Source organism: Lissotriton helveticus, chromosome 5_1 (assembly GCF_964261635.1).
Source record: "Lissotriton helveticus chromosome 5_1, aLisHel1.1, whole genome shotgun sequence".
NCBI classification, from domain to species: Eukaryota; Metazoa; Chordata; class Amphibia; order Caudata; family Salamandridae; genus Lissotriton; species Lissotriton helveticus.
In genome coordinates, this window is record NC_136065.1 from 1,915,587,024 (window position 1) to 1,915,612,121 (window position 25,098).

At 41.7% G+C, this 25,098-nt stretch overlaps 1 protein-coding gene across 1 annotated transcript; it reads left to right on the forward strand.

The window, feature by feature from the left end:
* The first annotated feature begins 1,652 nt into the window (after positions 1-1,652).
* On the forward strand, positions 1,653-23,841 carry LOC144756008 (keratin, type I cytoskeletal 17-like). The gene is made up of 8 exons (XM_078645483.1): positions 1,653-2,272; positions 8,514-8,596; positions 10,093-10,249; positions 12,805-12,966; positions 13,435-13,560; positions 19,522-19,739; positions 20,749-20,842; positions 23,691-23,841. Exons 1-8 carry the CDS (start codon positions 1,709-1,711, stop codon positions 23,712-23,714), a joined length of 1,428 nt encoding a protein of 475 aa, XP_078501609.1. The 5' UTR covers positions 1,653-1,708; the 3' UTR covers positions 23,715-23,841.
* Positions 23,842-25,098: the final 1,257 nt, after the last annotated feature.

Sequence of the window (25,098 nt, forward strand, 5' to 3'; positions counted from 1 at the left end):
GAGATGGAAGGATTCCATCCCCCCTTCCCACGGGGACTGGCTGACATCAACGCTACAGACTGCACGCATAGATCTAGCCAGATCAGGAAACCAATGCAAAAGGACCTTTTGGCATTCGATTGTATGGTCTCAATAAAGACCGGGTTTATTATTATTTATTTATTTTTATTTTTTTTCCCCGGGTCCAATGATTATACTACTATGGTGCCAACTCAATCGTATCCGGTCATATCCCGGCCCTGGCCCAGCAGTAGGCCTCCCCACTGGTAGCCTAAAAGAATTTCAAGCTGAGACAGTTGCGGGATCTGTGGCTCTCCTCTCGAATGAAATGATTCCTTCCAGTTACTATACTGTGTAAACTTGTCTGATGCTTATTCTAAATGGCTTTCAAAAACCATGGTGGATATGAGGACTAAAACAAAAAAAACAAAAAAAAAAAAAAAAAAAATTGCAGTTAAGGAAATTAAGTAACTAGGCCCTTAACTTTAGGAACACCTTCAGTAGTAAAGACAGCCACTAGATATACATGCTTTGCTTCCCAACACCCATATTACACCCCCGCTGGCATCAGTACGGCCCTCGGTCACACCATAGAACAAATTTTGCAGCCCCTGGGAAAACATATGTGAGTACCCATGTTCTGGAACAATAATGAGAAAGAAACACCACTGTACAATCAAAGAAGAGTAGAGCACAGTTATGTGACATTGTGGCCCTGTGCAGGAAAAATCGAGAATCTGCTGTAGCCTACCCTCCTTTCCCCACAGTGGAGTGATAACATGGTACAAAATAAGATATCGTTCTATATCAAGAAGACTAATCTAATGGCAGTTGAATCCTAATCCTAACCTCGATTTGGAGAGGTTTTGGATGTTAGACACGGTTGTTGTTCTCGAGAAAAGGTGATGGTTACGTGGAAATCCATGCACACAAAAGGGGCAGAGACAAAGGATGCAGTGGGGGTTAGATATCGGAAGTGTGGAGTTGTGTTTTTGTAGAGATGAGAGATACACAACGGATAAAGCATGATCGGTTGCATTGCAATTTGTAGAGATATATGCAACAAATATGTATGCCTGTTCTTATCTAACCTCATGGTCTACATTACTGTATTATTAAGTTGTTGACAGTATTCTCGAGCATAGCAAAGAGGCGTAACAAATGGGTATTAAAATACCAAGACACATGGCAAGCCCTGGCACAAAAGCCCCTGAGAAACAGACAGATACATCCTGTGTTTACGTGGCACACCCAAAGCTGCCAGGGTGGTTCCTCTGGAAGCAGGCATGCCACACAGGAGACACAATGGGTGCATTAGGAAGAGAGCTGTGTGGGTGATGGCCGAGGGAAATCATATATTAGAAAGAAAAACAAAAAGTATGGGATTATTCCATGGCATGTGTTAACAGTAGGAGGAACTGATTTGAGAGTCTTGCTCCACAACACCCTCATGCTATCATATCATAACAAACATCTCTAGGGCAGCTGTACAAATTGGCACTCTGAAGGTAGTTATTATCAACAATAATATACATGCCATGAGGCAGGAGGAAAAAGTAAGCAAGCAAGTGATTTTCCTCTGCACCCAACACTGAAAATGTAGACATAGCTGACCCTCCCAGTTCTGTATATAAAGGTCACAGACTGCAGGCACTCACCTGCACTGTGGGTCTCAGATAGTGCCACCTGCCTGCAACAATCTGACACCATGTCTCATTCTATCCACTCCAACAAATCGACCCTCATGCAAAGCAGCAACAGCTCAGGTGGTAGCTTTGGTGGCGGGCGATTTAGCTCAAGGGGCGGTACCAGTGGTGGCGGCTACATCATGCCTAGTGGGGGGTTCAGCACTTCATCGGGCAGGGTCTTTGCAGGGGTACCTGGTGTACACTTTGATGTTGGTTCTGGTGAAGGCTTTGCAGGTGGCCATGGGGGGAACTTTGGGGGATACCAAGGAGCAGGCTATGGAGGGGGAGCTGGAGGAAACTTTGGTGGTGGAGCATTGTTTTCAGGTGGTGGAAGCTTTGGAGGTTATGCTGGTGGGGTTGGCGGTCACTACGGAATGGATACTGTTTTCAATGTCAATGAAAAGCAAACCATGCAGAACCTGAATGACCGACTGGCCTCCTACCTGGACAAAGTGCGCGCATTGGAAGAAGCAAACGAAGAGCTGGAGAGAAAGATCAGAGACTGGTATGAGAAGAACCGTCCAACTACCCCTAACAGGGACTACAGTAAATACTTTCAAATCATTGCAGATCTGCAAAAGCAGGTAAGAATCTTCATTATTTTAGGATAACTGCAGCTATAAACTCATGCTAATTCCCAGCAAACCGTCAACACAGTGAACACCTTTTACTAGTTACCATGACCATGGGTGTAACCAAGTACACCTGCACTAAACGTGTACCTCCAAATCTCCTGGAAATTAGTTTTTCTTAAGTACTTAATTTAGGGAAGGAAGGGGACTTCTCACTTTCCTTGTATCCATTGCCTACTTTCACCTTTTTTTTGCTATCAATAATGTAAATGTAGTATACTTGTAAAGCGCACAGCTGCCCCAGCAACGGGGCGTCCCGGCGCTGTATAACTCTGGGGAACCCATCCTGGCTTTCCCTGTGGGATGGAGTCCCCAAGGTGGAGCCAGGCATCCCCTGAATTGGTGGGACCGTTGTGGAGATTAGGCAAGCTAATGCCCAGAGTTGCCGAGTGGAACCCCTGATTAGAGTAAGCACCGAAGCGAGAATTATCAAGTCCGCTAACCAAGGTCCACGACCCTGCCGCGTCGGGAATTGAACCCTGGTCCCAGGCTGACTTCTGCTCTCAGGCCTGCCGCCTCTAACCAGTGAGCCACACTACTCTACATACTACACATGCTTTCTAAATATTGGGTTATTTCACGTTTCTTTTTGGGTTAATCAGGCCCATACATACCTTTTCACACTGTTTAAAATTTGCTTCTATTTATTTTAGATTCTGTTGCTCAAATATATGTAGTTTAAGTATACAAAATGCTAAGTCTGACTAATATGCCTGGAAATCATTTTGTTAATCTATATTTATTTTATTAACCTAGATACTAAAATTTAGTCTTTGGGCACACTATGTATTCCGACATAAAACAGTGAATTAATATTTTCCAACGAGCAATGCCTTTCTTTCTTTGACAAAGCTGTGTACTGTCCACTATCTTTAAACATGGTTTCCAGCTCCCACCAAGGCCCTGACCACATTAATGCGTAGCTATTTATACATTCACAATGCTATTTCCTTTGATTGACAATGAAAGAGTATGGTAATTAACAGAAGCCAACTAGGACAATCGCTAGAATCCCATGAAAAGGAAGTTCCAACATATGACACACATGACCAGAAAATATTAATCAATATTAATCAAATGAAACTAAGTAATGAATTGATAGTTTCAATTGAAACCATAGGTCTGTCACGGTTAGACATTGTCAATATAAGTTGAAGTCAGTGTGTCTAATACAATCCCAGTCCTTAGACATGTGTAAATAGTATCACATTTTTAGTTTAAGAGTCATCACCTCATTTTTCCATCAATTTCTCCGGGTACTGTTAGCCCAGTAAATTGGCTTAGTTTATTATATATGTTTTATTACATTTATACCCCGGTTGTCAATGTATACTTTTATGAACAAGATGCAATTAAATGGATCTCATGGCTATATGAAATAGATAGCATATTAGTAGGTATTGCTTTAGTGGCCCATTCTGGTAGATTGTATTAAAAGATTGACTGGTAACTGAGAAAACACTAAATATGCAGATGGCAGAAGACAAAATGCTTTAATTTCAGGGTGAGAGTTCCTTTTATTAGACCCTCGGTGGGGATGTACAATGGTTAAAACATAGAGGGGCAGATTTACAACAAAGTAACGCAGCACGGTGCAGGAAGTCATTTTGCTGCGCCGTGCTGCGTTAGTTTGGAAAGCACAGAGATGCGGCATATTTACAAGAATATGTCGCATCTCTGCGTTTCTCCTGCGCTGGCGCACAAACTGCTGCCATGCGCCGGCGTTGTGGGGAAATTGTTTTTGTGCAGGAAGGAACACCTTCCTGCACAAAAACAATCACAAGACATTTTTCCTCGTTGCACCTCGCTACAACAACTCTATGGTGGCGTAGCATTCACACGCATCTTCCGATTTATGATTTCTCGTAAATCTGGAGATGTGTCTTGTTCCATGGGTGTTGCGTGGGAACACCCACAGCAACACCCATGGAACGCCCCTTCCACGCACAGTGCTGCGTGTGAAGGGGCCATATTTACGAGGAGAGGAAAAGTCACGCAGGGTGACTTTTCCTCTCCTCGTAAATATGGAGGAGCCCCCGCGCCACCAGTACATCACGAAAAGTGACGTACTGGTGGCACAGGGGGCTTGTAAATCTGCCCCAGAGTTACTTCACTATTAACAAATGGCAGCTATTGTTCACACTCACCTATTAAATCTGCTGGTCTCAATTAACTAATATAAAATGTTTGCACTTTAGTGGACTGATTCACAAACTGCACTTTGAGATACATTTTCTACTAGAAAGTGCTAATCACAAACGTCGTGCATATTTATGCCTCTGCCATTACCTATACTTATGTGTGCCAAATTCTCCACCCGAATGCGGAGTCTCCCCATAAATAAGCATATATTTTAGTAGTTAATATAGGTAGGACACAGGGGAAAAGATTTAAAAAGAGGCAGACTTACTCAAAAAGAGATAGGATTGAGGAAGAATAAGAGAGGTTTAGGGAGGGCCACGGAGGGGTAAAGAGAAAACTAAGTCAATTTCTATAATCAGGGAATGGAGACAGGCAACTTAAACTCTTGTAGTTCATTTACACTCAGAGTTTGTGAATACTGACAATAGTGGAATACTGGCTCCGAAGTCTAAATAACTCAAAAGAATAAGTTGCCCTTAATGTGCCTTGAGAGCTGCATAAGAAGTTGTTCATTTCTGTGGAGCACATTGTGGGTCTACTACAGCCAGAATCCTTTGCAGAGTTATATGTTTACTGTTTTCCTCTGTAAATGATTGGAAGTAGAAAAGCATTGGCAAAGCTAATCAGCTTTGTCAATGGGGTTTGCCATTTTGTACACCAGTGTGGCTGCCATTCAAAATAGCTAAATATTAGTGGCGTGGAATGTCCTACGGTGGAGTGGGGGTAAAGTGTCATAGACTGGATTTGTTGGGGTAGAGTGTCGTAGAGTGAATTAGGGGAGTAGAGTGTTGTAGAGTTGAGTATAGGGGAGCAGAGTTCAGCTGTTCAGTGGCAGAGAGTGTTGTAGAGTGCAGTTTTGTAGAATGGAGTGTCATAAAGAGGAGTGGTGTAGATTGGAATGGGTTTTCAATTAGAGTGGAGTGGGTTGGAGTGGATTGAGGTAGTAGGGTGGATTGGACTGGAGTAGATTTGGGTGGATTGGATGGGGTAAAGTGGGTTGGATTGAGTGGAGTGGGGTGGATTGGAGTGGGTGGACTGGATGAGGTGGAATGGATTGGAGTGGGGTGGATTGAACTAGTGTGGGGTGGACTGGATTGGAATGGGGTGGATTGGATTGGAATGCTGTAGTGTGGAGTGGATTGGAGTGTGGTGGGCTATATGATTTGGATTAAGTATTAGGGACTGAAATGGGGTGGATTAGATTGGGGTGGAGTGGGGTGATTTGGAGTGGGTTTGATTGGATGTGTTTGATTAGACTGGAGTGGGGTGGTTTGCAATAGGATGTGGTGGATTGGATTGGGGTAGACTGGGGTGGGGGGGGTGGATTGGAGTGGGGTGGTGGAGTGGGGTGGAATGGAGTGGGGTGAATTGGAGTGGTGTAGTGGACTGGTGTGGGGTGGATTGGAGTGAAGTAGATTGTATTGCAGTGGTGTGGATTTGATTGGGGTGGGGTGAACTGGATTTGGGTGGAGTGGATTAGATTGAGGTGTATTGCATTGGATTGGGGTGGGGTGGAGTGGATTGTAGTGGGATAGGGTTGAATGGATTGGGTGGACTGGATTGGATTAGATTGGAATGGTTTGGATTGGATTGGATTAGTGTGGGGTGGGTTGGAATGGAGTGGGGCGACTGGAGTAGGGCAGATTGGAGTGGTGCTAATTGTTTTGGATTGGAGTGGGGCCGACTGGACTGGGGCAGATTGTTTTGGATTGAAGAGGACAGATTGTTTTGGACTGATGTGGGTCAAATTAGTGTGGTGCAAATTGGAGTGGGGCAGATTGTTTGGATTGGAGTGGGGCAAATTGTTTTGCATTGGAGTGGAACAGATTGGTTTGGGCCAGATTAGAGTGGAACAGATTGTTTTGGATTGGGGTGAGGTGGATTGGGGTGGATTGGATTGGAGTGGGGTGGGTTGGGGTGGATTGGATTACGATGGGGTGGATTGGATTGAAGTGGGGTGGATAGTAGCAGATTGGAGTGGGGGGAATTGGCATGCATTGGTTGGATTGCGGTGAGGTGGACTGGAGTGGGGCAGATGGTTTTGGATTGGAATGAGGTAGATTGGAGTGGGGCAGATTATAGTGGGCATATTGTTTTGGATTGGAGTGGGGTGGATTGTTTTGGATTGGAGTGGGGCGGATTGTTTTGGATTGAATGGGGCAGATTGTTTTGGATTGGATTGGAGCAGATTGGAGTGGGGCAGTCTGTTTCGGTTTGGAGTGGGGTAGATTGTTTTAGATTTTAGTGGGGCAGCTGACGTGGTGCAGATTGTTTTTGAATGGAGTGGGGCATATTGGAATGGGTAGATTGTTTTGGAGTGGGGCAGATTTTTTTTGATTGCAGTGTGGCAGATTTTTTGGATTGCAGTGTGACCAATTGGAGTGTGAAAGATTGGTTTGTTTTGGATTGGATTGGGGCAGATTGTTTTGGATTGGAGTGGGGCAGATTGGAGTTGTGTGGGTTGGGAAAACTGGAGTGTGGTGGACTTGAATGGATTGGATTCGATTGGACTGAGGTGAGTGATTTGGTTTGGAGTGGATTGGATTGGATTGAGTAGGAAGGATTGGTATGGGGTGTGGTGGGGTGGATTGGCGTGGATTGAAGTGAGGCAGATTGGAGTGGGGTGGATTGAGGTGTACTGCATGATTATGAATTAAAGCGCCATTTCAGAAATTACACATACAAAAGAAACAATGGCACATTGCAATAACAGAATCCTCTGTCTCTGAGAACAGCGCCTAAGATCAAAAACAAAAGAAAACATGAGTGCAAAGTGAGAAAAGAAGACCAGCCAAAATAAAAAAAAGCTAACTATAGAAAATAAATCTTTACCATTCTGTTTGTCCTGCTGGCACGTTTTTGTCAGTCACACACCTTCTGTTTGCAGGGCACTAAAAGTTAAAAAGAACCTACTAATACCTCAATCAAGTCGGGAGCAGCAGACAGGCACTGATTACATTGAATCAATCAGTGCATGGTCCGTATACCACAGAGAGGAACGGAAATTATGTTAGGCCTGGCTTGATCAATTCTGAGGCTGTAAAGTGGATTGCCACGCAATTCAACAAATGGTAAGCAATGGACAGGCTCCAAGCCCTTTTCTGTATACAAGAGAGTCTTGCAAGCAAGATGTATACACTGAGTGCATGTCCTCACAGGCTCGACCCTAACAAAAAACAGCTAAGGGACAGTTTATGAAACCGTTTATCGGTGAAAATTTCATGACAAAGAATATACTTTAGATTTATTTTCAAATTTATTCAACAAAAAGAAAATTAGAAAAAACTTTGGTAGGCACATTTTAATTTAAGGATACTTGTATATAGGGCTTTCTTTTGGGACAATACGTATATGCTGTTTGAGATTATACAAGTTGTCACTAAGTTAACTGAAGTTCCACAATGTCTGGCAAGCAAATTAAAGAAACAAATTCTTACTGTTATATGTAGCAAATATTATATTACGAAGTCAGAAGTAAAATGTTCAAAACATCTGAAATTTCTTATTCAGAGAAGAAAAAGTCACAACGTTTTATTGAATTGTATTGTTGTGCACTAGTCTATGTTGATATGGCAAAAAAAAAAAATGTAAGAAACAGAAATAATGAAAATAAACTACCAAAATAGATTACATGAATTATAAACCAAATAATAATAAATCATAAAAATATTTAATAATGGTACTTTTAAAATGCTTGATAAAATAAATAATAAAGCCTTTTGGAGATGTCTGTCCGAGGGAACACTGCCTCAAATAGATGAAGGTCTTCTGAATTTGTATTTGGACTAAAAAGTGACTCTTCCACAGAGAAGCCAACATACCAGATAAAAGGATGAAGGCAGGGGAGTGGGAACCATAATAGAAGGGTTCCTTTATATTGCAGACAGTTTATGTTTCACTTTTATTATTAGTCACAATATTTAATTTGTTTAGGTGTTTAAGTAACAAGCTTCTTATTTGCTGCTACACAATTGCCTTTGGTGCACCCCATCTGCAAGTGTGGTCGAAACCTACTGATTGCTCTGTTTGTGTTTTCCATTCTCCTGCTAAGATCATCAAAGCCACGACTGACAATGGGAGCGTCGTCCTCCAGATCGATAATGCTCGTCTTGCTGCTGATGACTTCAAGCTCAAGTAAGAAGAGAGGCGTGCAGTCAAAAATAGGAACTAGATCATCTGTCCTCTTTCTAATTCTTTCTTACAGTGAGAGACTAGACCTTCTGGTAGCAGTAAACTTTAATGTCTGAAGTCAAGGAAACATTTGACAGACTTAGTAACCTCATGCACGCCACACCATACCTCAATGACCTCATACAACACTGTCTTCTGGTCCCAATAATAGTTCAGCACAGGTGTTTTTCTAAGGCACATCAATTTCCACCCACATATAAGGCCCTGTCATCTCAGTACTGTTCATGCTTGCATTCTACTCTCACAGTGTAGCCATCTCCTGATCATGAGTGTTCTGGATAATGAATTACTGGGATCCACTCATTGCTCGACCAATGCGCATCGATGCTGTTCTGTGACACTGCCTGCTATTCTGCATTTTGTACCATCACACACAGTTTTGTCCATGCCCCCCAGTCCATATCTGTGGCACTTGTTGCCATTCTAGGACTGTTATCCTTGCATACAGCTTTGACAGTCTACACCAGCACTGCCTCACAAAGAGCCCTGATACTTCACTTTTGTAAGCCAACATACACTGCTCTGCTAACAAAACTTCATTCTGCAACAGCTCTGTACTGATCTGCAATGCTACACATAACTTGGCTATGGCGCCTTAATTCTGTGCTGTAAAGGCTGATTTGAAAATCACCCCCTACATATACCTGCTTGTGCATTTACTACCAGACCAATCTTTGATGTTATCCCAAATGTCTGCAAATGCATGTAGCATTGGACTTGCAGCAGGTCTAGTTTACTGCTTAATAATACCCAACAGACTCAGGGCCTAATTACGAGTCTGGCTGTCCTCGGACTGCCAGACTCGTGGTTGGGCAGCAGTGGCAGTCTTACGACCGTGATATTATGACCCTAGTGGTCGTGCCGCCCTCGCGGTGGCGAAGTTGTCCAGAGGCACCCATATGCTTGGCAGGTGGTCCAACCAAGCATATTACGAGTTTCCTCTCTGCCTGGTTTTCATAGTGTTTCTCTTCCATAAAAACCCTGGCAAAGAGGAAACAAAGGCGGCCCTACAGGACACCTTGTCCCCCCGCCAAGTGGATGCACAGGGGGGCATAACATGTGCCCCCCTGTGTGTATGCACAGAAGTTCCAGCACAGCATTGACTTTTCTGTCCGTGCCGTGCTGGAACTTTTTTTGACGTTCCCATTGTAGTGGCTATTTTATAGGCACCGCCATGGGAACACCAAAGGAATCGCTCGCCAATGACAAAAAAAAACATTATTTGGCAGGCGATTCTCACGCGGCTTTGGTGGTGCGGTGGCGGGGCGATCCCGCCTCAGCACCGTCAAACTCTTAATCAGACCCTTAGTTAATCTAATTATTTTTATATTTCAAGAATAATGCAAAAAAATGTACTAAGGGAAAAGGAGAAGTGAATTATACCATTTATAACTAAAAGTTTCTTCTTCTTTATCCCCTGTCCTATCACATACTTTCAGGTACGAGAATGAGTCAATCCTACGCCAGAGTGTGGAGGCCGACATTAATGGGCTGCGCCGTGTCCTGGACGAGCTGACCCTATCCAAGTCTGACCTCGAGTCCCAGGTGGAGAGTCTGCAAGAAGAGCTCACCTACCTCAGGAAGAACCATGAGGAGGTAGAGTTCACTGCTGTTGAGCGGTCAGGGCAGAGCAATAAGAAGAATTGGCAAAGACCTCCAATTCATTTCAAAATAAATATTAGGGATTATAGCAATAAGGGCTTGATTAAAAAAAACTGAACATAATCTGTAATGTACACTCAGCCCACATATTTAAAGGAACTAAAATATTTTAGTTATTTTTTTGAGGCACCAATACTCATGGATGTGCCATGAGTATTGGTATCCGAATCAAACCCAGCATGCAGGTGGCCAATCAGTGTGCCTCTGTTGGGAGGTGGTGTTTCCAACAGCCTGATTCATCAAGCTGATTTGCGCTCGCCAAGGGCCAGATTCTGAGAATCTGGCCCTTTGCGAGTGCGATTTTTGCATTTGGTATTCATCATCCCAAATGCAAAAATCACTATTAGCGAAATCGCATATTTGCGAGGAATTGGATTTGAGGAATCTCTAATAGAGATTCCTTAAATGCAATTCATCAACCAAATAGAAATAGTGAAATCGCAATATTTGGTCTCAATTTACCACCAGGTCTGACTTGGTGGTAAATTGCGTAAATAGTGTAAAAAGCACTTTAGTGCATTTTTTTCTTTTGCATGTTACACACACACATGTCCTTTGGACATGTGTGTGCGCAACACCTGTTCAAATGTGCATTTTAGGGGTGCTACAGGGTGTCCTTTGGACACCCCTGGCACCCTTAAAATCGCTATCTGATTTGCGAGTAGCAAATTGCTACTTGCAAATAAGGGATACTCCCCATTCATTCCTATGGGCCTTTTGGCCCATAGGAATGAATGGGGAGTTATTCCTTTTTTTGCGAGTAGCAAATTACTACTCGCAAATAGAGAACATGTAGGAATCGCTATTTATTTAGCAATTCCTACATGAATACCGTTTTGCGTGTCCTCAATAGCGAGTCGCTATGATTCGCTATTAGGGCCACGCAAAACGGCCCCTTGATGAATCAGGCTGTAAGTTTCCAATGCCCACAGTGGATGTTTTGTTTCACTCCATCCTGGCACATCTGTTGAACAATGAACCCTCCTACAAGTGAATGTATTCACCAAAAATACTTTATATTATCTCCAACTGCTGACATTCTTTCTTTTCCCGCTAAAATCACGTTTAACCTGCTCCCTGGTTGCTCCACTGAAACAATGGTCACAGTTATAGCCCCTTCCCATTGTACACAAGGCTCTACAAGGGTGTGCGTTAGAGGGTCCTATCCAGTTATTTAAGCTCTACCACCCTTCCAGATACCTGAGGATGTACTACTTTAATCCATCCTAAAGCTGTCTGTTAGCAAAGGGACTTCTTGTATCCAACATAGACTCGGAGTTTGCTTTTGGTCCACCCCTTGTTTATGATTTAGTGGCTCTCTTGTCTATCACACTTCCCTATTCATGATTCAATGGCTCTCCTTCCTATTTTTGTGTTTGTCCTGCTGCTCAGGGACCATTTTGATCTTATTGTGATTTGGTATTTGGAGGCGTTATATCCTTCCACAATGGACATAAGAGAACTACTTCTTATTTTGATTTCAGCACTGCAACAGGCTACATTACTTTCTTTGCTGTTTCTCATTCCTCCACAACTTCATTACTTGTATTTTTTGCGAGGGATCAGAAGTTGTATTATGCTACCAAGCTGCTTGCTTTTTCTGATTGCCCGCCTAAACACGGACCACTCAGCATACTTTTTCATTTTTGAAAGGGCCCAGTAGCTCCACGCAGATTGCAGGCTGCGTGCTTTTTCTGATGTGGCCCCCCTATGCACCCAAAATCCATTTTACCCCCCCCCCTCCCCTCCTCCACAATTTAAAAAAAAAATGTTACTATTTTGCCAGAGCCTGGAAGCAGAACATTGAAAATGGACAGCTGGTTGTCTCCAATTTTCACAGCATTCCCATTTCGTACATATCTTTTTTTTAATATCAACATTCAGGAATTTCCGTCCGTCAACAGAGAACAGTACATTAAAAAACAAATATAAAGATGGCCGCTGCATATTCACTCACGCAAAGTGGTAGTCTTTGATTGATTTTCCTGTTGCTGAAAAATCATTCCAAGATGGCCACCACGCTTGCACACACCCAGTGGTCATCTAGTAATGATTTATCTTAAGGGAAAAGAAAAATCATTAAAAGGTAGCAGCCCTGCCTGTGTACACATACACAGTGGCTAGCTTTAAAAGGTTTTTGTTACACTTAAATACAAATCTTGCAAAGATATACTCCATTCCTGGACGTGCCACTGTTATCTGTGGTAAAAGTGCATTCAGTAGGTTTCCCGTGCAAGACTTATTTTCTTTGCCAATTCTTCTCTTTTGTATAAAGTGTCAGAGCCCCTTTTACATATGTTTCCCTCTTGTCAAGATAGAGCTCCCTGCAGCTAGGAACTAATATTCCCCTATACAGTACAATGTTGTTAACGTTTGGAAGGGTTTTGGTTCTAGAGTGTTCTATGGCATCTAAATGCTTTTGGTGCATCTTTGATATCTCTTTATAAATGAGGGTGGCGTCACCGGTTCTGTTTTGATCTGTCATTCAGGAAATGAAGTCCACCCCTCGCAGGGAGCAAGGAGATGTGACCGTTGAGATGGATGCTGCACCAGGGGCTGACCTGCTCAGGAGTCTCAGCGAGATGAGATCTCAGTACGAGGCGCTCGCGGACAAGAACCGCAGAGATGCGGAGGAGCGATACCTTCACCAGGTGGGCATCAGTTGCATGGTTCTTGATGCCACTACCTTCCCGTGGCACAGCTGGGCACATTTACTATTCTAATGCCACTCCTAGCTCTTTCAGAGTAAGAGACGTGCCAAGGTGGAATAATGGTCCTGAGATGAATGACAGGATGGCTAAGTGGGTTGCTTGGTCACTTCTGAAAGATCTGGAGAGCTAAAAGTCAGGAGTGTGAATCCTGAAAGGTCAACCTAGCCTTCCATACTTGTGAGATGGATACATTGAGTACCATTAAAATGGATCATGGTAAATCATGTAATATGCAGCATTTAGAAATGGCAGAAATGTAGCATGTGACTCATATTATAAACACGTTATATTATTGTTATTATACATGTTATTGTAGTACTTGTGTGAGAATCAAGCTGTCAAGGTGGAAATAATTGTGAATGCTGTAAAATTCAGACTGACGATTTTTTTTCCAACACTTTCTTCTAGAGTGCCGAGCTGAAGAGGGAGATCTCGGTTGGGGTGGAGCAGGTGAAATCAAGCAGATCAGAGATCTCAGAACTGAGACGCACCTTTCAGACCCTGGAGTTGCAGCTGCAGTCTCAGCTGGCCATGGTATGTTACTTACATGTGAAAGGAAGCAACACAATGAGCAGCAAACTCAAAAGTGTGTGCTAGTCAACTAGAGCATGTCCACCAACTACATGCATGAAACAAGGTTAGAAACAGCACACAATCAAATAAGTGACAGGGTTGATTTCATTATTTATTAATTTTGTTCAGATTATTTAATCTCTTATAATGTGGTAGATATGGGCACCATCTATGTCAGTCTTTGTAATCTTAATAATAATATATTTTTTTAGTTGAAACCCTTGTGGATTTTACTTTCGTTCATTAATAAGAAACTTCACGCTCATCTCGTGAATGTTCTCATCAATCTAGACCGGATTGAGGGAACTCGGTTTATCTAGCCTCCTCAGAAATACTTTTTTATCAATTACAGCTGGTACAAAAAGCTGCTGCCCGACGTGTTGCTAAAGTACCTAAGTCCTCATCTATTTCTCCTCTTTTATGCCCGCTCCACTGACTAACTCTCAAAAGCGCAGTGACATTCTGGCCATAGTCCATTGATGGATTTTATAAGGAATACATTATACTGCCCAATCAGACACTTTCTACATGAGACCCTACTAAGAATTCCTAAAACTCGGACAGTAAAGTTCGATGAGGAGGTTTTTTTCGCAGCCAAGACTTGGAATTCCTTACCAATCTTATTCCTTCCTCTCTGACAGTTACTGTATCAGGCACTTGACATTGACGGCTATGACATATACGGACTGGCGTCTGATCTTACATATGCTAGGAGCTGCCAGGCAGTCTATAGCTCTATTTTAAAAGCAATCACACCCTCCCCCGGGCCCGTAGCCACATGGTCACTCCACTTATGGCATGTCTTAGCCCTTGAACTACTTACTGCCTGTATCAATCACACGGATGCTAAGTTCACCCGCATCTGGCAGCCACTTATACACTATTTTTCTAAAATCGGACATTCCCGACTGATTCCCCTAGATTACGAGCTTTACAATTATTCGATGATCCTCTTGAACCTTACTCTAGGGGTCAGCAGCCGGAATCCCCAGCACAGTCAACTTAATAGAGGGGGCTTTGCCTCTTTCTCCCTTACTAGGCACCCGTTCCCCCAACACAAGGTATTTTCAACGCATCCTTTCTAAGCCCCGCCCCCCACCCTGAAGGGAGTTTTTTTTCTCACTTATCTATTTAAAGTTGAAGACATGCCCTTGCTGCTCTCCGGATCGAAATATTAAACGATTAGAGGACAGTGCGAGTGAATAGGGTCAATAAAACATAGCTGGATATTCATCCATTCAAGCTCTTTGACAACGACAGCGCCCCATATAACTCTTGGATTATTGGGTATTTCACTTTAGCCTTTCCTGAGGTGAGAGGTGTTCCTGGATAGCCTGTAAAAGGGTTGTAAAACAGTGTTCCTCTTTTCACTTCAGTTTGTTTTTCAGTGGATGATTTGGGGGTGCGTTGAAAGGTACTGGCTTTTGTCTTGCAAGTTCTAGCTGAAGCACTGTGCTATTTAAAATAGATCTTGTTCTTATTCCTATGTTTTTTTCTTTTGACAAGGATGCATGTCTTCAACCTCTTTGATTTTTGTTGTATGTCATATATTCAATAAACAGATTTGAAACATAAAAGACAGGAGTAATTGTCTATCCGGGGCTTTAAGGGTAAAGGAATACCCCATATTTCAAACAGGGTAGGGATTTTCCCTATTAAAAAATAATGCTATTCCCAATCTATTTAAAATCAGAAATGAATCTCCTTGAAGCTTACCCCTACTTTGATGTGACTTCCAAAGACCACTGACATGCACCGAAATTGTTGACACTTTTAGGTTTCCATGAGTGTTCTCCCAATTGTCTACTATGCAACAAATCTACATAACATATTATAATCTAAATGTAAACAATGTAATATTTTGGTTTGTACTTTCAGCGTGGAGAATATCATGGACGTTTATGTAAATATTAACAAAGTTCTGTTTTTCCTGCTGTGAACAAATGTTTGCTTGACCACCCCCTAATAATACCCATTGTATCTCCCCTGTCAATTGACGTGTGTTCACAAATATCTGAGAATTATGGATCTGAAACTCAGGATTTGATTTTTATAAATGCAAATTCAAAAGATTGCACGCCTTAGGTCTCCATAAGTGGGTAAAGAATTTACTAAAACGGGCCTTTAATGTTTATTAAATTCAGATTTTATCTGGTATCTGAATGTGATCTTGTCTTATCTGGACATCCTCTTCACAACGGCCCCAACAGCGCTGGGATGCCTGGCTTCACCTTGGAGGTGCCCAGGAGTGGGCATTTCACAGGGAAAAGCCAGGAAGGGTTCCACAGTGGTATGCGTACAGCGCCAAGACACCTCAGGGTATAAGTGCGCTATACAAGTACGAATTCATTTCATTTCATTTCATAAGACTGATGAATCTGTGGTGTATAATGACTATTATTTTTTTGGAATGATTAATTGAAGAATTTTTCATGCCATGACTTGCACATTCTGTCATAAGGCTTCCATTACTAAGAACTATGACTGAAGAAAAAGAAATACAGGGCGTTAGTCGAACACATTTTTGAGGAGCCAATCACTAGTAAGCATTCAGGGTGCTCATCCCTATACAGTTCCCTGGGCCAACTGCTGACCTCTCAGTTTATAGAGGTTTATTATAACTGGGAACCTGCAATCCCTGACGGACAGTATAAGGGTATTTAAAAGTCAGTTTGGAGTTTCATTATGCAAAAAGTTACTCTACCTTCATGCTCATTCCATTGCAACTCTTTGGTGACTTGTAATATCCTTATAATCTACGGTGGGGCACTTTCTGCCATATATAATATGGAAATCAATGGGCGGAGTCTCTGCCGTTTCTTCAGTTATGTCCATAGTTATATTGTCATCAACATCCAGTACCAGGGAGAGTCAATCCCAAACAGCCAACTTCACAAAGTAGCAATATGGTCAGAAATTACACTAGCACTAGTAGCAGTGCCAATAGTGTATCTAAACAAATTACTAGAGTCAAAATGTATACAATTCTCGATTAAATCATGGTATGGGCAGGGAGCAAAATCCACATCCATCAACACTGGTACCCTGAAGTAACACCCTGTTGCTACTGTGCAATTATGAGTTAATTCCCAATAATTGGGGACTAACCCTGCAAACCCGTTTTTTATGAATGATATTCCCTTTTTCATGGGGAGGAGGAGACCTGTCAGGGTCTGGGATGGTGTCACAGGAGGATAGTGCAGAACCAGCTGGTGAGTTGTACTCAGCTCCACCACTTCCATAGGAGAGAGTTGGCGTGGGGTCAGGGCTGTAGTTGTTTTACCTGTCAATGATCTGGCAGGTAAAAATGTGCTGAGTGTTTCTGCACTTGGAAAATCCAGATGTGGGAACATTTGGGCCACTTCTAATTGGATGAAGTAGTATTTCCCCTGGCATACGACTAACCAAACTTGTAATTGAGACACAATGGTGATGTGCATTAATTCCACACAAGATCACACATTCAATGTACAATTTAAAGAAAATAATGTGTTCTTCATTAAGTTGCTAAAAGACCCTGTAAGCCTTGACAGTATTCAGCAGAAGAAACCATGGGGACATAAAAACTGAAAATCACGTTTGCTTCATAAGGTGCATCTACCTGTGAATTCCTCAGTTTATTTGAAGGGCAATGGTAAATAAATAGATTTTCGATCTCCTAGCTTGAGTTGGATTGGTCAGCAGCACACGCAATCTTTTTTAAAGTCTCTTTTTGACGTTAGGTAGGATTGCCAGCTGGTCATCTCCAGTACTCTAGGCGCTGGCACTTGGTTGGTGGATGTGCACCGCACTGCTGATGTGCAACGTAATACCTACAGAGCAAACAGAAGATTGACTTGTAGCAATGTGCAGCTTTAAAAATAAAATAAACCCATGTGAGACACAGATTGCAGAACTTTAAAGAGATATCTGAAGGTTCTTTTAGTTGGAGAACATACCTTGCTTCTTAAGGAAGCTTGGTAATAATTCAAGAGCTGCCTATCCATGCCAGATCTTCACTACTCCTCCTGCCAGATCACCTAGTTACAAAGACATCTACCAATTCACTGCCAGCAGGTGAAAAGTTCTTACTTTTCTTACTCTGTAGTTAATACTCAAAATCGAGATCATGCAAATGGATGCTTGCATGTTTTTTAATGAGCCCGCTGTCCATCAATTTCACAGAATTATCCCAGGACTATACTTTGTGCTAGTCTGTTCTTTTTTATAGTGGACATTTTCACTGGCAAAAGGAGAGTATCACAAGGAATGTTCTCCTTCTAACCACTTTAGAGTAATATTCATATTTATCATATTACAAATTTGTCTTAGTGCATGGGCGGAACTCGGGCCCCTGCAGTCCATACAGCACGGAGTGCGGTGCTAACCTTCCAGGGTCTGCAAACCACTTTAGGGGTCCCATTAAGGCAAAGACCAATAAATATCTGTCAGATATGGGAGACTCAGGGGTCCTATCGTTTTGCGTTGTGCCACTGCCTTAGTCGGGTTACTGGACGGCGTTCTAACGGCATCGGGTGCGTTGCTCTCAATGTAAGTCCTTGTTTTGGGCAAATGTATCTATAGTGTGTGAATCTTAAAATAGCTCCTCTTCAAAACAAAGATGGATTCATCGAGTTTCAGAAAAAATAGTACCAATAAGCAATGCCCTTTCAATACAACCATCACTCCCTCCAAACCATCACTCCCTCCAAGCCATGAATAAGTTCGAATCTAATTTAGTAGCTATAATTATTTTACAACTATATTATGTTCAATGTTTTCAGCAGGATAATCAAGGGCTCTGCAACATAGTCCGCGAGGGCAAATCCATGCTAAATTTTCAGGCTAGTTGCTGATGATGTTAATAACTTGGTCCCCTGAGTGGTATGCATTACGTATCCTACGCCTATGTTCTGAAAATCCCACACGTTGGTCACCCTGAGTTCTCTGCAAGTTAAGGAGAGGAGGGGAGTAAGTGAGTGACAGTGCACCAGTGTGCCTAATAGTCAAACCTGCTTGTATATTCTAATCCACTATAAATGCTCCATTTCACATTTGTTCTTTCTCAATTTAGCTGCTATTAAATGCTTAAGATTAGGGTCCCAGACTACTATCCCACAAACTTCGCTTTCACTCAATATATACATTATTTGCTTTTTTCTTAATTTAAACAAAAATAATCGTCATTTTTATTTCTACATTTGGCTTCTTAATGTTATTTTGAGCAAAGGTTAAAAAAGCTATTTTTTCTGCAATTTCCTCTGTCCTAACTTCATTGGGGTTTCAAAGGCTACAGATAGCGACATTAGGACCATCTGCCAATTTTGATTTCAGCACTAAAGCTAAAATGTGCACAAACTGCGTTTGCGCCTGATTTTAAGCAAACTGAGCGTGGATGTTGGTGTTTTGTCAACTCAAAGCCCTTCAAGTAATGTTTGGAGGAATTAATGTGGGAAAACGGGTAAGTACAACCGAAAATGCGAATTATTCCCCATTCCGGCATAGACAACTTAAGATCACATGCAAAAGTGAGCCGGAGTATTACAGTCATCACACAGCAATAGTACTTATCCTCAACAAATCCAACACGCTCAATATGACATGTCATATTGAATTGGATTTGAATTTGACAGGTAGTATATTCCCTGCTAAATTTATATTGTCACTCATGCTCGATTTTACTATGTCTAACAATCACTTCTAGAATTTCAACACTATTAATGCACTCTCTAAGTGGAATGCATGAATTTCATCTAGATCTTTACATTTAATTTAATAATTAGTCATTGAACTATAAATAGTGTAATATCCAGGGTGTAGGGTCTAATCGAATTCCTGTCTCTTCCTGTAAAACGTTTCTCCTTTCTGGGCGGAAGTAGTCTTCTGCAGGTCCTTGAAAGACTGATGAGTTGTCATTAACTTTCATTCATTATCTGTGTCTAGAAACAATCGCTGGAAGCCAGTTTGGCAGAGACCGAAGGGGCCTACTGCTCCCAGCTCTCTCAACTCCAACTGCGCATCAGCCACGTCGAAGAGCAGCTGGCACAAATTCGGGTGGAGATGGAGGAACAGAACGAGGACTATAAACGACTGTTGGACACCAAGAGCCGCCTGGAGAAGGAAATCGAAACCTACAGAAGTCTTCTGGATAGCGAGGGCGGGTAAGGAACATTACGCAGGTCTCTGTGCCATTTTGTGAGCGATTCCAGTCCCCCCAGATTAGTTGAATGAACGTGGAAATGTTGTTGCTTTGCGAAGTTGTGATGTTTGTCAACTTTGCACTTCCCCTTTCACACAGAATTTCACACAAAAGAACGTCTGTCCTGGAGATTTTTCCTGCCATACTGCTCCTATATTGGCAATACAGTGATCCCACAAATTGTTAATTTAACTTTGTTTTTTTCTGCATTTAAAAACAACTGTCCAGAAGTCGCAAAGTTTTAAAGAAACTTTCTGGAGTTAGTGGAACGAAACTCTTCCCGCTTGGCACACCCTTATTTTCAGCATCAGATCCCCAATGTCAGCCTTTCTAAGGGAGGGCCAGGAAACACTCGGGGAGCTTGCAGCATGACTTAGTTTAACTGAGATAAAACAGGAACTACTCCAAAAACGAACGATAAACCGAGAACTAAAGAGTTTCCCAATGGTCTATATACTGTGGCAAAGAAAAGCACTATTTGTAAAGCATCACAGGAGACTATCTGGCACTTGACAAGAAAATGGATACCTAATATCTTTTTGGATTTTGGTGTCTTGTCCAGAGAGTCATTTAAATAGTTCAATGTGGTATGGAATAGTACAGTATGGTACAGTACAGTACAGTATGTATAACATGGTCCAGTGGTGCCCGAGGCCGCCATGAGCCATGATGAAAGCAAAGAAAATGGGCCTGTTTTCTGCTAGTTGGGTAATCAACTGAGCCATAATTGGAGATCTGAAGCCGCCTATGACACCTGGACGCAGATGGCACTACAATTGCTGCCTTGCTGTCAGCTACAAACATGGCTTGGTATGGTATGACATGACATGGCAGACTTCAGGCTACACAACCATCAATCCAGCATTTTTCATCTCCAAATGAAATCTGTCACTTGTAACTGCAACTGTAAATGAGGGACACTTTACAATAATACACACTCAAACATAACATTTTGCTCTCTGGCTTTACAGGATATCTGGTGGTGGTGAGAGTTCATTTTCAAGTGTAAATCGATCAAGTGGAAGCTCGTCTGGCGGCAGCTCTTCGATATACAGTTCAAGAACCGTAAGTTTATGACTTGAAGAGCTATTGGATCTGCAGGGTCTGGATTGAAGCTAGTTCTGGTTCACTGCTTGGAGTTTCTCAATTAAATAAAACACATCTTCAGCTGACAGGGTGGTGTTTGGTGGCCCAGTCTAAGGTTTATGATGATCCAGTGGGGACTTTGATTACTGAGAAGTCAGCTTGGGGAAAAGGGGGCTCCTACACAGGGGATTCAGAGCACCTAAGTTCAATAAACAGGAATCTGTGAGTCAGAGGATCAAAGTTTAGGATTTGACCGTATGTAATTTGTAGACTCCAGAACTAAATCCAAAATCAATAGGTGCCTGTTGATCATATTAACCAATCAATCAATGCCAAGTTCATAATAAAACCCAGTGGGTTGTCCATCTAACGAACACTGCCTGAGCTTCCTATCAGGGTGGTAGATATCACCATAAAAAGGAGGATATTGAATGTTTTACCCCACTGCTGCAGGCTCACAGCCATGTTGATCAGCTTTGCTTTTGTGAGGACTACCAACGAGTCTCTCACAGAAGCAGTAGGACAGCAATATTGGAAGATGGTTAGGGAAAGTTTGGTACCTGTGTTTTTGAAGGGCTTATTCTGTCATCAAAGAACTAAAACTTTGTAAGTAGAATTCTTGTAGGCTAAAGAGTACCGTCAGCTGTAGGCAAGGCGATAACAGAACCTCAGATATCTGGGCTGAGAAAGACAACAGCTTTTTGACTACAACTTCCCAGAGTATCTTTCATTATATTACAAAATTAATCCTGCCATTGCAGCTCTCTTATATGGTCGACTTTATCTTTTCTAACATCATAAAATTGGAAAAATACTCCCAAACTTCATGAAGTTTTTATACTGTCCAAAGTGCTAAAATCAATTTTGAATGATTAATTTGAAGGCATAATAATATCCATTTATATATATTCATATCTTAATATTACCAAAGTATTATGGGCCCGATGTACATATGGTTGGCTTTGCAATTACCAAATATTTGCGATTCGCTATTTCGCAAACACCCATGTACTAATGTGTCTTTGACACATTTTGGGATTCCCAGTGGGTCACACATAGACCTACCTCATTAATATTCATGAAATAGGTCTAGGTTTGCGACCCATTGGGAATCGCTATAATCACAGGGATGGGTGCCAGCATGTATGTGATTCCTTTTAAATAAAGCAATTGTTTTTAAATGCAGCCCGTTTTTCTGTACGAAAAATGGGAAGCATTTCAAAAAGAAAAAGGTTCCTTTTCATTTTTTAAGAGCAGGTAGTGTTCCATGGGATCACTGCCTGATCTTAAAAAACATTTTTACAAACATTCACAAAGGAACATTCACAAAAAGGAACGGGTCCATTGGGGACCCCTTTCCCTTTGCGAATGGGTTACCACCTACTTGAAGTAGGTAGTAAAATGCAAACGTTTTGCAACCGCATTTTGGACAAAAACCATTCACACATACCATTGCGATTCGATATTAAGAAGGGATTCCCTTAATACACCCCTTCCTAACACCAGATCGCAAACCCATTTTGCCATTTGGTAATAGGTTACTGAATCACAAAATTGGGCTTTGCACATAAATAATTCTTTTTTGCGGTCGCAGACTGCCCAATTCTGAGAATTGGGAATTTGTAACCTAAAAAAGCCTTGTAAATCTGGCCCCTAATTACAGATATGCATAGAATCATGTTGAATCTTATATATTGTTCAGGGCTTTATATAACAACCTACACGTGAACGGCTACATTGTCTATATATGTTGAGACATTAATATTTTATAGCAGATTAAATATTAATAAAATATGATGCAAGTGTATGAGGAATAAAATACGTTATGTTATCAAAAAAACACGAACACATATAATATTTTAACACATTATTGTAATGTATTGCACCATTTTTGGAGTTTTTCTATATATCTAACATAACCCCTCAAATACAGAATCAATAATATGGCAATGATTAGAATGGAGCACTAACAAATCTATAGGAGAATTTACGAGAGGCATTTCGCAGCACATAATGAAGTGTTGTGCGATGGTGTTGCCCAATGTTACCTTTAAAAGGTAAAAATAAATCCGAGCCATTAAACTCTACCTACTGTTTATGACGTTAAAGTCATAGTTTAAGACAAGGTCCAACACATAATTGTGAATGATACCTGCCAAACTGCTGGTGCATTGGGCTGTTAATCTATCTTGTTGCTGACTTTGTGCTCAATTAACACAAAATACATTACCATATAGTGCAGCAACCTATAATAAAGCATGGCAGTACACTCTGTATACGATTCACACTGCACACAGCACCTATGGTATAAAGCACCGTCAAAAAAAGAGTTATTCATAACCTGTATGCCACCAGCCAACATACTGGATTTGTGAAATATAACTTTAATCATTTAGTACCATCTAATGTTAAAAGCAATTTTGCAGGCCCGTGGAGATCCAAGTGCACCTTGATAATTGCGGTTTAAAGTGCCTGGCTCAAATTTAGCTCACGAGAAGATTTCACCCTGAACTCCAAAAATGTTATAACTGCTTATTTGAATTTTTGGCAGGAGGATAAACTCTAAAATATAAATGGGACATGCTAGAGGTGATAATTGTATCATCACAGAGACTTTTCATACTGTGACGTAACATGTTTCGGTTAGAATAAGCCAGCATCAGGTTGGTCCTCGTAAAATTCAAAAGCATTTAAATAACTTGTTTCCCACCCACTTATGAGTAAATTACATCTTATTAGGGCCTCTATTCCCTATTGTTCTGATTCTCAAACACACCTTTATCCCAAGCTCATATTTTCATTTGTTCTGACTGTTTTTATATTCCAGAGCACATCAAAACAAGTAAGATGAACAACAACGATGATTTCTGAAAGCTGAATGAAGCACCTCAATAAAAGACAGAAGACGAAAGAGCACACTTCTGCAGACCACTTTGTTACACGTTCATGGGGCGCAATAAAACATGATTTCTATGCAAGCTTTTCTAATGCGTTTTTTCTTCTATATCTTGAAAGATTGTTTGTCTGGCATGAAGGCAATAAAACAGGAAACCGAGAGAAACCCCCCTTCTCTGTTTTTTAAAAATAAATATATCATATTTGGGGGGGAATGGTGCTGATGAAAAAGGAACCATTCTTGAAACGTTCAGAATTTTCTAATGCATGAGTTCCTCTTGGTTGATTCCTGCTGCCACCTAACCCTATGCTTCTGAGATGATTAATTCTTTAATTGGTAAGAGAATGTTTCTCGGCAGGGCCTCCCCCAGCAGGATTGTTTCTAGTAAGTCTACTTCCTTTTTGTATGTGTTATTCACCTCTAATCTCAGTGCCTTGAATTGTTTCTCTGAAGGCCTTTGCATTCATTACATGATACTTTTTCCGATTCTCTGTCAACGGGAAACCACAAATGGGATCCGGTTGGCTGAACTTTGTGAGTTTCTGTTTCTTCTATCAATCAATAAAAGGGTGTTCTGATGCAAATGTAAGCATGGCCTGTTGTTACTTACTGCCTCCACTAAACCGTAGCACGATATAGAACTCTTTATTTCAGACAGCAAGCTCCATCAAGGGATGTAAACACAGCGACCTTACTGTTGGGCAATGCTTGATTTGTAAGTGCCAAGGGAGTAAGTGCCAGGGCCACTCTCGGAAGGTCACTGCAGCCTGCAACACCCACTGACCCTGCCAGCGCTGCCAATGACTGAACCAACACAAGTACTAACCACTGCACTCTTGCAAGTGTGAACATTCAAACTATTTCAGGCTACCCAAAGCTTTAATAATGGTGCGAGTGACAGGTGTTATTCATGTTTAATATATATTGACTTATTAAGCACTGTTGTTCTTATCTCAAATGTTGACTGACAGCGCCACCATGCTGTGGACTGTCACTAGAGTCAGTGCTGCCAATTAAGTGCTGGTGCCGAGCACCGGAAACCACCGGCTCAAATTAAGCACTGGTGTTGAGATGTAAGTAGGAGCTTCCAAGAATGGTTAAGACTTGTGATTGAATTATTTTAATAGCAAGAGTGAAGAAAGACTGCATGGAGTTCTTCTCAGATTTTTTTCATGCTCTGAACAGCCACCACTCCTAATTACCAAGTTGTAGCCACTATTTTCTGGCAAGTTTTTACTCCTTTGTCTTCTCTCTTCTTTTTTCATTCCGTCCCAGGCATATACCGACACCTAATCCCATCAGTGTTCTAGGTTGCCTCGGTAACGTGGTACCCTTATTC